At 29.8% G+C, this 16628-nt stretch overlaps 1 protein-coding gene across 1 annotated transcript in view; it reads right to left on the bottom strand.

Moving 5' to 3' along the window:
- Positions 1-16628, bottom strand: part of LOC113370918 (division abnormally delayed protein-like) — a 65465-nt gene that overhangs the window by 23789 nt on the left and 25048 nt on the right. The window contains exons 2-4 of the mRNA XM_026611590.1: positions 11938-12266; positions 10354-10548; positions 9918-10166 (exon numbers count right to left, since the gene is read on the bottom strand). Coding sequence (XP_026467375.1) covers positions 9918-10166; positions 10354-10548; positions 11938-12266 — 773 coding nt within the window. The remainder of the gene's footprint in view (positions 1-9917; positions 10167-10353; positions 10549-11937; positions 12267-16628) is intronic.

Here is a 16628-nt window from a genome sequence, read left to right as displayed (position 1 = left end):
ATGAAGTTTTAAAATTAAACTACTTGTCGTAAGACCGTAATATTTCAGTAAGTTCTATAAGACCATGATATATATCGCCAAAAAAGTTCCATAAAAATCGGCCAATAATACTTAAAAAGCGATTACGTGATTATTAGACGCCTCCTAAAGGTTTTGTTAACATAACATCTTGCAAAACTTCAACTACTAATAAATTTCTTTAAACAAGATGGTCAAATTTATATGAAAATGTAGAGAAAATCAACTATCATTTTAAAACAAGCCAGAAAGTGCACTACTTGTCGTAAGGCCGTATTATTTCAGTAAGTTCTATAAGACCATGATATATATTGCCAAAAAAATTCCATAAAAATCGGCCAAAAATACTTAAAAAACGATTACGTGATTATTAGACGCCTCCTAAAGGTTTTATCATAACATGTTGTAAAACTTCAAGTACTGATAAATTTCTTTAAATAAGATGGTCAAATTTATATGAAAATGTAGAGAAAATCCACTATCATTTTAAAACAAGCCAGAAAGTGCACTATTTGTCATAAGGCCGTAATATTTCAGTAAGTTCTATAAGACCATGATATATATCGCCAAAAAAATTCCATGAAAATCGGCCAAAAATACTTAAAAAGCGATTACGTGATTAGTGGACGCCTCCTAAAGGTGTTGTATCATAACATATTGCAAAACTTCAAGTACTGATAAATTTCTTTAAATAAGATGGTCAAATTTATATGAAAAACAAGCCAGAAAGTGCACTACGCATCTTCCACAATAGTTGTTTATACCTTCCATGCGTTAATATCTTTCAAACTCAAAATCAGTGTGCTTAAAATTTGATACTTACTAATAAAACTATATAAGAAAATACCTAATATAACAAAAACACCAATAAATTACTGCCAAGAGAACTTTCAAATGACAAAATCAATGAACTTATTAAATACTTTTTCAGCGAAACGTGATAAACCAGACTGAGATTTGAAAAACAATATAAAGTAAATATAAGATATAAATCTCAACAAATCTGTCTCTATATCAACACGCTTGATATTGCTAATAAAACATTCTACATCCAAGTGCGGATAGATAGATATCAACTACCGCCCTCCACTAAATCCCTAATATCATATGATTTATTACGCAATGGGAACAGATGCACCCGATACTGGAAAAAAGATGAAATCGAAACGAAAAAATATCGCACAGAACAAACGTACTACGTACGCGTTTGGTCGGGCGATCTATTCCCGCTCCCGCCCCATTCAGATAGAGGTGGATAGGAACGTGACGCGCATAAATTCTGGCAATGTGACGGCCAAACGGTATAATACCGGCGATAAGTTTAACCGATAAAGAGATACCAGGGATAAATTCTGATTTTATTCACAGGACGAGGCGTTCGAAATTGCGCACTGGGCGTTTTATACGACTCCGTGAGATTTGTCCTGCCATCGGTCGGTATTTTCGTTTTCCATCATGAGCAGGATCAGCAGGTGTTGATAGAACGATTTAAAAATTAATATCCAAAAACACGTTAAGGTAATTGAATATAGAATATTGCTTTATGGAGAAGGGGGTAGGCGTCTTCTATTGGAAAGCCTTCAAATAAAATTCAGATAGTAAAAATTAATTACATATTATTAATATAATAGATATTTAAACTTATTAGATTAAAATCTAAAACACTTAAGCGTATTTTGTAAATTTGATATCATACAAAATTTTTGCCTCTTTGATAATATAATTTTGATGCTTCTCAGAGATATATCCATTTATATATGGATATTATTTTAGCATATGTATTAATATTTAATTTCATACTTTTAAAAGTTTCATTTTGTAGCTATAGTGTCAAAAATTTCTTATAGTCCAAAATATTTTTTTAACTTCCCGTAGGGTAAGTTATTGTAATTGGCCGAAAATCGGAATTGAAAATTTTTACATTTCTCGACGTTTTGAAGGTTTCTGAACATTTTGGCATACCTCAGAAAAAATGGATGTGTGTGTGTGTATGTATGTATGGATACAAATTTCCAGTCACGTTTTCGGGCGCACGGATCAACCGATTTGAATGGTTCAAAAAACATTCGATTCCTATTGATAGGGAAAAGAGCTGATTAGTTTTTGGCAAAGGCAGGTCCAGCCGTTTCGGAGATACGGAGCAAAGAGTGCAGAAAATAGAAATCGACTTTTTGAGAGAACGGAGTATCCGATTTGAATGATCTAAAAAAATTCAATTAGTAATGATTGGGAGAAGTGTTTATTAGTTTTTGGCAAAGGCAGGCCCAGCCATTTCGAAGATACGGAGCTAAATATGTAAAAAATAGCAGTTTTTGAGAGAACTAAGCGCCCGATTTAAATGATTCAAAGAAATTTCTGCTTGTTTTAACAAAATAATTGATTTTGGAAAAAAAAATTTGTTTCAACTTTTTTTTTTTAATTTTTTGTATATCGAAAATAATTCAGATTTTATTTTTAATTGTGACTATAGTTCTAATATACTTTACAAATAATTTCAACTTTGCAATTCAGTTTATATAATTCTTATAAATATTAGACAATGTTACAATATTTATAATAATCTATTTGAAAACATTCAGTATTTCTCGAACATTTCGTTACGGTACGGGAAGTTCCAGCAATTTGCCTTAAGGCACGATGCCATAATTGCCTCAAGACAGAATTCCACTTACAGCTAGTTTATTTTTAATTCAACTAGAAGACTACTACAAACCTTTACGAATTTCTTAAAGTTTTAGAAAAGATGAAGGTGAAAAGTAAAAAAACAACTGAATGCTGACTGTAGACATTTTCCTTGTAATAAATATTTTCAAGTAGCAAAACATTCCGGTTTCCAACGTAAGAACATAAGTTAGCGCCGATCGATACATCTTACATAACTGCGAATATACAGAACAGACGGGACTTAGCACGCCGTCATAAATTACGACAATGTATACGGCTAGACACTTTTTTATATGACGGGTCCAACTGTGTATGATTTCTCTCTTTTACACGACAATTCGATTTTCTTCAAAATTACTGTATAATGTGCATATCGAATTTGTATTTCAAGTACAATTTCATATGACTCACTATCAGAGGAAATAAAATTCATAAATTACATGTAGTCAATCTTTTTTATGTCAAAACTTTTGCATGGTTGAGGAAATCAATTTCTAAATATATGAATCTTAATGCTATAATTGTTTGCTAGAATGATAAATGACCTGTTATGTATATATAATTAGTATTATGTGAATAGTATATATAAAATACATATTCATGATAGTATTAAAAATTAAAAGCTGTTCTACAAAATTTTGATTTTATTAAAAATCAAATAAATAAAAATCTTCGTAATATAATCTTATATCCAGTTTTCTCTGTATATATGATTTGAACTCGGTCAAAATTTGCATTCTATTTCCAAATGTTTTTACACATCTTAATACTCAAAAGCTTTACTTATTTTATCGCTGATATATCGTATTATGTCTACCACGAAAAATACATAAATATTTAAGCGATCATAAATATATCACTCTCTTCATATTTATATTGTGAAGGAAGCATTTTACAAGACGAATACATTTGTGGCACGCAAATATAAAATCGGAACGATATAGTCATAAGCAAAACCAACAAATATAGCTTATAATTTTTTATCTGCATTTCAATTTAAAATTTGTAAGTGAGTAGAGTATTTTGTTTTTAAATTCGTTCAAATTCTTACACATTAGCCAACTAAATCAGTCTAAACTAAGATAAAAATCATTTATTTAAATTTTTTGTGATAAAAAACTATTTTGCACAAGAAAAAATTTACATAAATCTACCGCTTGTAAAAAGTTTTGTGGAATAATGTATATCGAAAAAAAACTTTACTGCGTAAAATCAAATGTATTAGCAAAGTTTGCACAACACGTGCTGGAAATTGTTTAGACATGAGTTTTTTGGATAATACTGATGCTTTGCTCACTTACATTGTAATGACAATTTTACGAATATTGTAGATAATTATTATATACGTCCAAATAATTCTTGATGAGTCAAACAGCATAAAAATAAAAATTGATTTTGCCTCTGACTCTTCAGTACTATTGCGTGACGTAGCACTGCGGAATACAAGCCGACTTCGCCAGTCGACCCAGTAATCTCATTAGAGGGAAAACTCACAAGGATCTTCAAAGCACTTTGAAAAATCTTTAAAAATATTTTAATAGTTTGGAATGCATAGATTACGCGCACTCCAATTATAAAGATTGTAAAAATAACTCGGTCAAGGACTACTGACAAATACAATTAGCTGAAGATTGAAGCATGGTTGATTAATGTCACACATTACATTGTACAGATATGAAAAGTCTGAACACTAATTAATTAATCCAAGAATCTTAGATTGATATTTATGTATTTAATAAATTATAAGGTTGCATCAAGTTTCATATTAAATTATTTTAATTAATTATTAAATAAAAATAAAAATGTGCATCCTTGCGCAAATATTGCTATGAGTTTAATCTTTTGATCTCATTTATATTCCTATCTACCGTAGATTTTATTGACGTAGTAACAAATTCTATTTTGTAGTAGCCTTTATATTGCCCGTGAGAAATTTCATCTGTAGAGATTGCTGTAGAATACACAAACATTTAGCAACAGCATTTGTAACCAAAGTTCTCATAACAGAAAAAACATTGGTAATGAATTTGTAATTTGTATCCTTACTATGTTATAAATATAACGCAAAAGAAAAGGCAGTATTCTAAAGCAAAAACTTATTTTGTAAAAAATATCCATTATAAGTTTTCCTTAAAAAAAATATTACAAGTATCATATGAATAAAATCTTCATTTATCATTGTGCTTTTTTCATTTTACATAAATTTAAAATATAAATGATTGACAAATAGGAAATGTGAAATAGTGGTAAAAACAGGTCGTATTTAATACATTAAAGAATTAAAACTTTATTCAAAATTGGGTAAATGACAATAGTAAAATTTTAATATTTACTACAAAATAATTGTTTTAAAAGTTAAGAGTGTGTACGAATTTTGAAAGTGTATTAGCGAATTGCGCCAGGTTGAATTGGAATAGCACATTCTCTCCAAAGTTCGGTCTGAAGCATACGTGTTGTACGTGAAGGGTTAAAATAATTAACGCGAAGCAAACGTCTAGTGCGAGCATATTCATACATGAATATGGGCCATATGCGAAAACGTAATTGATTATCGAGCGAATTAATCACAAACTACAACCTCGACATGAACTGCGTCATATCTTATTCAAACGCGATCGATAATTGTAGTCAAGAAGCAAGGAAAAAAAATTTCAACAATTTATTAATTTTGATGGAATATAAATTGGTAGTTATTATGTGCAATACTAAATTATAAATTGTAAGGATTTTATTATTTTTGAATATAATCAAATATATTTAGAATTCGATTTGTCTAGTAAGGTATTGACACGCACTCTGTCTATATCAACGTTTCGGCTTCGTAGAATGCAATGAAACGCTGGGGCGGCGTTTGCTAAACCTGCACAATAGGAATTCACTCCTCTGTAGCTCCTCGTTCATTCGTAGATTCATATTGTGTGAGAATGGAATTTCAGGTGTACACAGTGAACCAATACAGCTTCCACAGATACAGTTCGTGTTTATATGTATATCAAAATACAATCAAACTTTTCAAACAGCGACTTGCATCTCGCTGAGCGAGAAATTCGTTTGTTTTACGTTTTACGAACAGCGATACAAAGACGAATTGAATGGAGAGACAAATTAAAATAATGAAATTTTATTATAAAACACTAGATGTATTATACTAAAAAGCTAAATTTTATGGAGTTATTCATAACGTTAATATCCAAATAAACAATAGCAAGCTACCCATACAGTAAAATTAAATGGCTGCAGAATGTGAAGTAATAAATCAAGTTGTTTGGTCCTGCGCAAACAATAGAAGTATTACGAGAGCAACCATATATAGAACATACAGAAGTATTATTTTGAATCCAAAATTTAAAGTACGTAAAGCAAATATACAATAAATGATACTTGATTAAAATTATCTCAAATAAAAAACTAATATTTAAACTTTTAAATTTTAAATTGTATATAAATATATAGATGACAATAACAATTATTATCATATTTTATATAAAATTAAATAAAATAAAAAATTTAATGCTAGTTAAAACTATTGATTTAATTCTGAGAGGCTTATAAAATAAAATAAAATGGTTTTCTCCGAAGAAACATTGATTTTATTTAAAAGCAATTGGAAGTACTGAATGAAACAGTAATTTGTCCACTTGACTAAATAGTCCGTGTACAGATTAAAACGCATAACAGGTATTTAATCAACTAATAACAACATCACCTGCGACAAGAAGGAAGGGTAACTGCGAGTCTAAATGTTTGTACCTGTATATATGTGCGCGGTTGTGGAGCAAATGTAGAGAAGTTGGTAACTTTATCAGAAGCGGAAAACCTAATTTAGCTAGTACTTGTTTTTTATTTCTTTGAACTTTATTAATAAAAAATCCCATAAATCACTAAGTAAATGTTTAATTGAGTTTAATTGAGGTATATCGCTCTATATTGTGAGTGTTACAATTATAGCATTTAAAATTATATGATAAGATTTTGATCTTGAATGTGATAAAAGAATATACAATTAATGATCGAAAGTTATCATTATTATGAGCGAAAGTCTCCACCGTTCACAAAATAATCTTGAATCATCCCGCAGTTGGGCAACGCTGTAACATATAGTCTCATATGTGAGTCTGTTGTATCGCACTCGGAGTGCGAAGGATGGGAATATATGTAGAAGGCACCATGTCTGACGTTTCAAGAAGAGTTGTTCTTTCGGTCTGAATGAATCATGAGATTTTGAATTCCTCAGACTCGAAGTAGTAGATGCTGAAAAACGAGTAAAAAGAGACGGCGCTCAGCTGACGACCTCAAGAGATGATTATATGTACCTTCTTCTGTGTTAACACAGATGCCAATGAAAAATACCGATGCGTCTGGGAGAAGAATTTAATTGAATACCACAAGCAATGTATTTGGTTGTGAGGTTCTAATACAAGTCAAATTAGTGTCGTAAGTTTAAGTTCAGTAAATAATACCAAGTTTATGAATTAGAATATAAATAGGGAGAAAATTTTCTCTTTCGATGAGACCGATTTAAAATTTATATAATTTTCTTGATCAATATAAATATAAATGTAAATAAATATACATATATATATATATATATATATATATATATATATATTTAGTTGTTAATTTTGATGTTGAGATATATGAGTAAGTTCTTGTGGGGCGATACATCAAAGAATAAAAAGCAAAGATTTATAAATTAATCTTTAATTCCAAACGTTTCGACATTCAATTTAATGTCATCATCAGTGTTGGAATTGTCAATTGTCAAAATAAGCCTCGGAACACGCACAGTACAGAAGTCGTTGACAGAAATTACTTAACTTTATTCACATTTTTGTTCAAATAAAACTATCATTTTCCTGTTTACATCATACAAAAAATTATAAAAGAATCATGATGTTGACAAGTTAGTTGTATAAATGTTAGTGCTAATTTCAAGTGTCGTGTACACTTCTCTAGATGTAACCTACCAACGTTAATATTCACTGATGATGACATTAAATTGAATGTCGAAACGTTTGGAATTAAAAATTAATTTATAAATCTTTGCTTTTTATTCTTTGATGTATCGCCCCACAAGAACTTACTCATATATATATATATATATATATATATATATATATATATATATATATAGTATATATATGTATATATAATATATATATATATATATATATATACATATATACAAAGAATGAAACTAGTATTATTTAATATAATTAACCATATAAAAATGGTATTTTTTTAATGCATAAATATTTATTTAACATTTCATAAAGAAAACTAACCTCAACATTATATGTATGTATATTTATTTTATTACAGCCAACCGCAAAATATATATTACCAATAAATAGAAGCTAATGCTCAAGAGAATTTCGACCCTTCTCTTATAATTCTATCTGCAATAATAAGATTATTTGCAGTATATAAAACTAAGTAGCAATAGAAAATTATATTCTCAATCTCAAGATAAAACTGGAGAAAAAAAGTATCAGCAATAATGCGGTATAACATGCAGAAAAATAAAAACATGTTGGAACTTTGCCAAAGAATGATAATTTATCGGTTTTTGGGTCGTTAGCATTCTTGCAAAAGTTCAAAGTGTATTGAATATCAAAATATACTAAGCAATAAATTGTTACGATATTTATTGCATATATCTAGGGCGATTTTGCGATAAGTCCTTATATTCATAAACCAACAGACTTCTTAAAATCAACATAAGAATTGCGAATACAATTTAATTCGTATTATATTCATTCATTCATTCAGAAATATAATCATAATTTCAATTGAGTCAACTCATTTGCAGATGTACGATTTTTTTTGTATTCGTCAACAAATTTAGAACTAAGTTAGTACTAGTACTAAATATCTAGTTTACCTAATGGCTTTTCTGTAGCAAAAAATAGTACATTAGACAGAATTAACGGCCAGGAAATCTATCAGTCTATATGTCGGAACATCGGACAAGCGATGGGCCACGCGATCGCTGGCCGTTTGAAACTTTGAATCGTTGCCAAGCAACGTGAAAAAGCACAACGATCGCATATTCGCGGATGTTTTAAATATAGAAAGTGCGGCGTGTTCGTCTAAAATATCCAATGCGTTCGCCGGGTTCGCCAAAACGACGCAGACGATGGAGAAAAAACTGCAATTCTACTATCATCGGATGAAGGCAATGGAAAGCAATGATGCATTCACCATCAGACCCATACTACTTGAGCATATTTGTTTTTGAGGACAGTAAAATCCATGTACTGAACATAATAATCGCTATCTTTCTATAATCGATAAATGAAAGAAAACGCTCCATCAGAGGAAATACAGAAGAAACCGCAAATGAAAACACTCAAAATAAAATTCATAAGTAAGCTGCTTTATAAGTATATAAAGCAAGTAAATATTCAAAAAACTATGATAGATCACAATTTAAAATTACAGTTTACATATAAGTATTTTATTGAAAATATGTTTGAAGCTGATAAAATTGAATTAAAATTTGGACGTATATTTGTTTCTAGGAAATAAGTTCATTCCTGACTATAATTATAAAATATCCAAAGACGTAAAGTCGTTTACCTTTGTTGCTACTACACAATGACTGAAATTGGTTTTAGCGAAAATATACTAACACAATCTTTTCCAGAAGAAAATTGTTTCATGTGTGCTTATATGTCAGAAGCGCCGGCTTAACGCCGATTGTGTAATAACAGAGTAGAAGCTTCAATGTTTTGCTCGTGTTGTAAAATCCAACACAGTACTATATGCCAAATATTTTTGTCGTTGTAATTAACGTTTTTTATTTTATTTAAACCTTACAAGTTGCGCAAACTAAAAAAATAAATATGCGGCCCACAAGAAAGAACAAAGTTTAAGATAATAGAAAAAAATCCTTAGAACATCACAATGATAGTGGAGATGATTGATATTATATTTTAGTATACCCGAAATATTTCAATTCTTTTTACAGCTCACATTTTAAAAAATTATTTGTTAGAATGTTTGATTTTATTCGAAATTAAAAAATAAACTGTGTCCAGAGGAAAGTTATATTATTGATTTAACTAATTGATACTTGATTAAGATTAAAATGATAAATTATACATTTATATTTGCTTGCTAAGTCTAGCGAGGTTAAAGTTTTATAATCTGTTATATAATATAAGTTTTTATAAAATTATAATCGAAATTACATAACTTAATATTGTTTAATCAAATGAATTTTCACTCACCCTCGTTTTAAGCTCAGGACCTGCTTCCATGGCTCCCATAATAGCTTGAGATACTTTGTTATCCAAGTCACCTAATACCCGTTCCACATGCAATTCTTCAGGTTCTCTTGCCCTTGCTGCTGATGCTAAAGATTGTAAAGCTTCTAAGTAAGAATTCCATGGTGCATCCAGACCATCAACCCTCGCGGCTAAACAACCACGTAAAACGTTCAAGCAAAAACCGGCACAAGGGCGGGCTGCTTTCAAACCCTAAAACAAAGTAACCATGTATTATTGCGAAAGGGTTAATAAAGTTAAGTTTCTAATTAATACACACACACATATATATATATATACATTTATATAATAGATCTAATTTAAGTACAACAAAATTTAAAAAAAAAATCCACACAAAGTCTAAAAGTAATTGTTACTACATCAAATATCAAATACTTACATTGCATTTAGAGCAATGAGTCATTTTTGTCATCGCCTTCAGGCATTCTTTATCTTGTTCTACTGACAGAGTCTCATCGACATCATGTAGAATATTTCTGCCTTCAACTAAGGCATGCAGCAGGAGCCGGGTGGCTTGCAAAGATCGTCGCAATGATGAAGATAGACGTTTGGACGCATCGCTGAATGGTTGAATCTATGCGGAAATGAAACGAATATTCAAATTATTCGAAATTATATTTGTCTTAAACACTAAGGTGAATATTTTCAAATTGATTGTTAAATTTAGTTTATATTATATTAACTTTGCAAGTCTTTCCCAGTAGTTACGTTGTATATATTAGATAAGTTTATGTTATGTTATTGACTGTCAATGAGAATATAATTAAGACTTAATCTATTCTATGTAAATAATTATTTAAATAGAAATATGATTCAATTGTAATAAATTATATCTTCTATATATATAAAAATAAGTCGGGTTTTCCTTCCTGACGAAATAACTCCAGAACGCACGAACCGATTTCGACAATTTTGCATTCTTTAGAAAGGTCTCGGGCTCTGCAAGGTTTATAGCTAAGAAAATTAGTGGTGCATGGCATCGTGCCTTAATGCAAATTGCTGAAACTTCACGCACCATAATTGAAAATTCGAGTAATGACAGCGAGAATTTTCAGAATTATGCTTGGTTAAGTCTACGAGCAATTATTGCCGCCAAGAAATATGATGTACACGCACTGAATTTCACCATTCAATCAAAAATTGCTGGCGATTTGGTGACATACCAATGATTCCGACTGGTCTTCCGTTTGACTTCAAACGATTGCAATTTCCAGTTCGCCTTGCGTTCGCAATGACAACTAACAAGTCGCAAGGCCAATCGCTTAGTGTTTGCGGGATAAATTTCAAATAGATTATTTAGAAAATCATTGTTTCTCACATGGGCAGTTATACGTTGTCTGTTCACGAGGTGTGGAAAACCATCCGCTTTGTTTGTGTTAACGTCAGAGCAAAAAACAAAAAATGTGGTTTACCAAAGAGCACTTCAATGAAACGGATAATTTGCGGATTCACTTTCATTTACTTAGAGAAATTCAACTAAAAAATACTTCATTTTTGTAATCGAAATAAATTCATTACTGTTGTGCAATAAAATTAATTTTTTCCTTTTCAAATATAAAACAAACAAAAAATTTCTTCATATTTCTCACGAAACCATCTGGTGGCGAAACGGAGTTCGTCGGGTTTGCTAGTCAATTTATATATATATAGTTATTTATAAATGTATTGATTTACATTTTATCATCACTTTTGAATTTTCATCGTTCCTTTAATATTCTAAACATATTCGCATATTCTAAATATATCTCTTAATTAAAAATTGAAGATGTGCTATTTAGCTTACAAAATTATTACAAGTAATTTGGAAACCAATTCTTAATCTTTTTATGTTTATTGCCTTTAAATATATTTTTGAAAAAATATTGAGTAATGTATTTTATCTCGGTTAAAAACTACTGAGATTTTTTCAAACCCCCTTTGTGTGAGAACCCTTGAAAAATAAAAATAAAATGATTAATATTACCTCATCATAATTACGCATTAAGCACTGTTTGTACTCTTCCGTGAAATCAGTCAGTCCAAAATGTGCGATATGATGATATGCCAGCGGGAAGAGTCGTTCGAAGAACTGCCGCACCGCCTTGTCGAGAGCATTCGGAATTGACGCTGGAAGTGTGGTAACATCGCTTGTTTCTTTCGCATCGGCTTCATTGAAGGAAATGACGTGCTTGCGAATAGAATCGTAGAGCGCCGAGACAGGCGGGTGGCCTAACCGCGGTGGCCGGCGGTATACCGTGTCGAGAAGCGCTAAAGTGCGGTTTTCTGATTGCCCAATGACTGTTAATACGTGCTCTGCGAAAGAAAAAGATGGTAAAAAATTAGGCATATTGTTTGTTTATGGAAATTATATATCAACTTATAATATGTTTATCTTATGATAGGATCATATAATATTTCTATATGGCAGTTAGGGCTTACAATACCGGGATTCCGTAATCCCGAAAACCGGGATCCCGGACGATTTTTGTCCGGTATTCAATACCGGTATTGATGCAAATAATACCAGTATTCTATCAAAAATTCAACTTACGCAAAATACATATCAAGTTTTAGTTTCCAAACTATGTATTGTGTGCTTGACTCAGCTGAGTGAGATAATATAATACAATCGATGAGATATAATTCTTTATTTATTATACATAAATCATTTTACATAAGTAAGAACGGCAGTTGTTTAAATTGCGTGTCACTGACAACAATTTGAGAATTTGCGAAGGGTATTGTTATAATTAGTTAATATTAATAACTAATATAGTAGAAACACACCACGTAATGAATCATATTCTCAATTCTATTGCATTCAACATAAGAATAGTCAACATTGTAATAATCTTTTATCGATGAATTGCACACATCGCAGTAATTCCCGAGAAATCCGAACGGGTAATAACTTGACTTGCACTCACACATATAAAAAAACTCTATTGATCATATTCAAAATCAAGGGAATTCCCTTAAACTAAATAAAATGTTATATAAAGCCGAAATGTAACTTTAAGTAGGCAGTTGTGTAAATTTCGTGTAGATAACATCTTAAAGTTGCGGGAAAATAAATGTTTATATGAAGAATAGTGTGTTTAATATTGTGTAAATATTGTGTTTAATTTGAACCTATGATATTTATAAGTGAGTATATAAACCAAAGTTAATTAAGTTGGTGTGTAATTAAAAAATATTAAAATAAATACTTCACCCGTGTGTGTGTTAAAAAAAACTCCAAGTCTAGAACAAAAAATAAAAGATGAAATTACTTTCTTTGAAAAAACAGGAATAAAAAGAACGAACCTACAAAATATGTATAATTTCTTAATTACAATTGTACCAACAAGTGTAGAATCGGAAAGACGGAAAGAGCTTGATGATCAAACAATTGATTGTTTATGTTTCTTCTTTAAGAGCATATTTTATTAAGCAAAACATTAGCCATGAATTATAATTTATTCTTTTCTTAAATATATTAATAAATAATTAATTCTTATTATAAATGTAGAATGTAAAATGTAACATAGAAAAATATATATTTTTTACTGACACGTTTTTTTGTTTCTATCTACTTCTACTCCTTATGTAATAAATAAATAATATGTACTCATTTCAGCACAATATTTGTTAGATTTCATATATTATTTGTTAATATGTCAATATAACAACTGAAGTAAGTAAAAATATAACTATTTAATTTTCCATCGACAATACCGGTATTAAAACCGGGATCCCGGAATTTCATTTTTCAAATATCGAATACCGGTATTCAGATTTTTGTACGGTATTGGACGCCCTAATGGCAGTATTAAATATATGATTAAGTTCGCGATGCTCTATAATCAAATGTGTAAATGACACAGAATAACAGTAATATAAAAAATATAAGTAAAACATGTTTTTAATTATTTTAACATATGGAAAAACTTATAAAAGTTATCACATTATAATTACAATGTTGTATCATCAACACTTGAAATCGTATTCCAAATTAAAGTTAATGAAGCATATCTATAATAATTTTAAAATAAGTTTGCTATAATATAGTATAATATAATAAGTTTACACAAATTGGTGAAAATATTCCTTATAATATCAGTAAAAGTTTATTTACAGACGTCATTATCGATAAAAAATATTTCATAAAAAAAATATAATCTGCTATTTTTATTTGGTATAAATAAATAAATTTACAATAATAAATCATATGTTTATTACTACATTTAATTCAACCACATTGAGTCGATATTTAAATATATCTTTTATATTTATTCGTGAGAATAGAAGACAAATTAAAATATTCATAGCTAAAGAATCTTAATTTAAAATTTGTTCAGGCATCAGCTTCTGTAGTATGTATTAAGTCAGAGCTCATAAATTGACATTGAGCTATAATAAACTAAAATCTTTGCATGGAAATTAAAATCTCATTCACAAAGAAGATGCAAGCTCTTTTTTTCTCGCCAGCAGGTATGCCGTGCATAAACTGTGCATTTGCAAATTCCTGATTTTACGACGATTCTCATAAACTCATCGCTTTCGTGAGTGTTAATCTCATGTAGTACGTGAGAAATGTAGTGGTATTAAAACTGATTTATTCTTCAAAAAGATTTAAAAATAATTTCAAGCATGATTCATTTAACAATGGAATTGTCGAGAGCAGGAATAATCGATAAATTAAAAATCAAGATATTTTAGTAATCAGACAAAACTTTTTTTTTAAGTCAAGAGGACAAGTATAAAAAAAAATTCTCTTATGTGGAGATAATAGAAAATCCTTTCCATATTTCTTGCTAAAATTATTTTTATATCTAGTATTTAGGAAAGTTAAATCATTAACTCTTAGTTAATCTACCAAAGCTTCGTATACAGCCTGATGAACATCTCTCGAGAAAGAATGCGAATTCGCAGGGCAGTTTCGTGGCTTTCGATGCAGCGAGTGTTTCGGTTTCGAAGTTAGTGATCGTGAGATACAAGGTATGAGAGAGTCTTAATTATAACGTCGGCATACGTTAAAACGAATCTCAAATCTTTAGAACGAGTTTTATGGCCAAGGCTGTGCACACGGACGACGCGATAGGGCAATATGGGCAATGTATATACAAAATGTTCACAAAAATATTATGCGATATATTGTATGATGGTAATTGTCTACCTATTCAATACTGAGTAGATAAATATTAGATATATCTGCATAGCTATAATAAAAGTTAAAATTTTGTAACACTGTACCTACTTCTAATACATTTTAAAAAAAATCTACTAATCCATTTTTACCTATAATATTTGCTCTCGGAAGTGTGCGGGTATATCAGCGTAGAAGTTTGCTATAATTTATTTCTATTCTTTCCTAGAACATGGAATTTTATCCAATTACCTACAGCTGCAACGCTAGTATACCCGGCAGTTTTTCCGGAAAATATCGTGTTTTCTAATGCGATTCATATAAAACACATCGCTGCATAATAGTAAACGAAAATGTAATGGAGCATTATTTTAAACGAAATGCTGCATGGTATATGAAGATTGGGATGACCAATAAAGAAATTCTTGAAGGAAAATCATAAATCATTGCCAATCATTTTCTTAATTTGTAATTTTATATAACCTTGATACATCAAAGTGTGATTTTTCTAATTTGATTTGAAAAAAAACTCTTCCAATTCCATGCGGTGGTAACCCAATCATTTATGCAAATTTCAATTTAGGTGCTTTTCGATAACAAAAATGTTGGTGTATCATATATCAATTCGTAAATAATTCTGTTTTAATGCTGTCGACTCCCAAATGAGTGCTCGGAAATAATATCATATATTAATTAATTTTGTAACAACGAGTAGGTTGTTTTGTTTATAGGTGCGCCATAAATGTGTTGCTACTTTCTACGTTTGCAATTTAATATGAATGCATTCAATTATGCATCATGATAATGTAACAGTAATTAAAAATTATTTGATTTTTTTAATATTAATTTTTTTTCGCACTTGTTTCTTCACATTGCCGAAACTGCTGTACCTATCTTTCGCAAAAATTAATCAACTTTTACCTATACCAGGTGAATTTTACCTCTTTCTCTAGGAAACGAAAATTTGTCCCATACATTTGTACGTTTTATTGTTAGACATGTTTTTAGATCCTATGAAATTTTGCAAAACAGTTCTAACACTGAAATTAGTTAATTGTGGCTTTTTTTCAATAATTATGAACTAAAAATACTCAAAGTATTTAATAAGTGGATACACTGGAAATATTCAGCTTCAATATGAAGTAATTGATAAGATTATTAACATTGTATTTAGTAGAATCAGCATTTTAAAGCGAGAAATTTTATGTAGAAACAATATATCATTAAAAGAAAATTATATAAAAACGAACTAAATGTGTTAACCGCCCAAAACAACAAAGTGAGTCCAGAGGCCAGAAAAAATGTAACAATGAATCAATAGTCTGACTTTGAAAAGACAAGTCTAGTTATTTCAGAGAATTAATCTTTTCTATCCAATGTAAATTTAAAAACAATCAGTACTATGTTTGAAATTCTATGCAAAATCGTATCTTAAAAATCAATTTCAAATGTCTATTCACTACTAGATCTATTTACTAGTTTGAATAAAAAATTCTATCTATCTCTAAAGAAAAAAAACCTCAAACTCACTGTTATCGTAACATATT

The sequence above is a fragment of the Ctenocephalides felis genome, unplaced genomic scaffold (assembly GCF_003426905.1).
Source record: "Ctenocephalides felis isolate EL2017-DRISC unplaced genomic scaffold, ASM342690v1 CF-g0.4_SCAFFOLD_01492, whole genome shotgun sequence".
In the NCBI taxonomy this organism is placed as follows: domain Eukaryota; kingdom Metazoa; phylum Arthropoda; class Insecta; order Siphonaptera; family Pulicidae; genus Ctenocephalides; species Ctenocephalides felis.
Note: the sequence above shows the minus strand (reverse complement) of the source record. Positions and strands in the feature narration are given on the sequence as shown.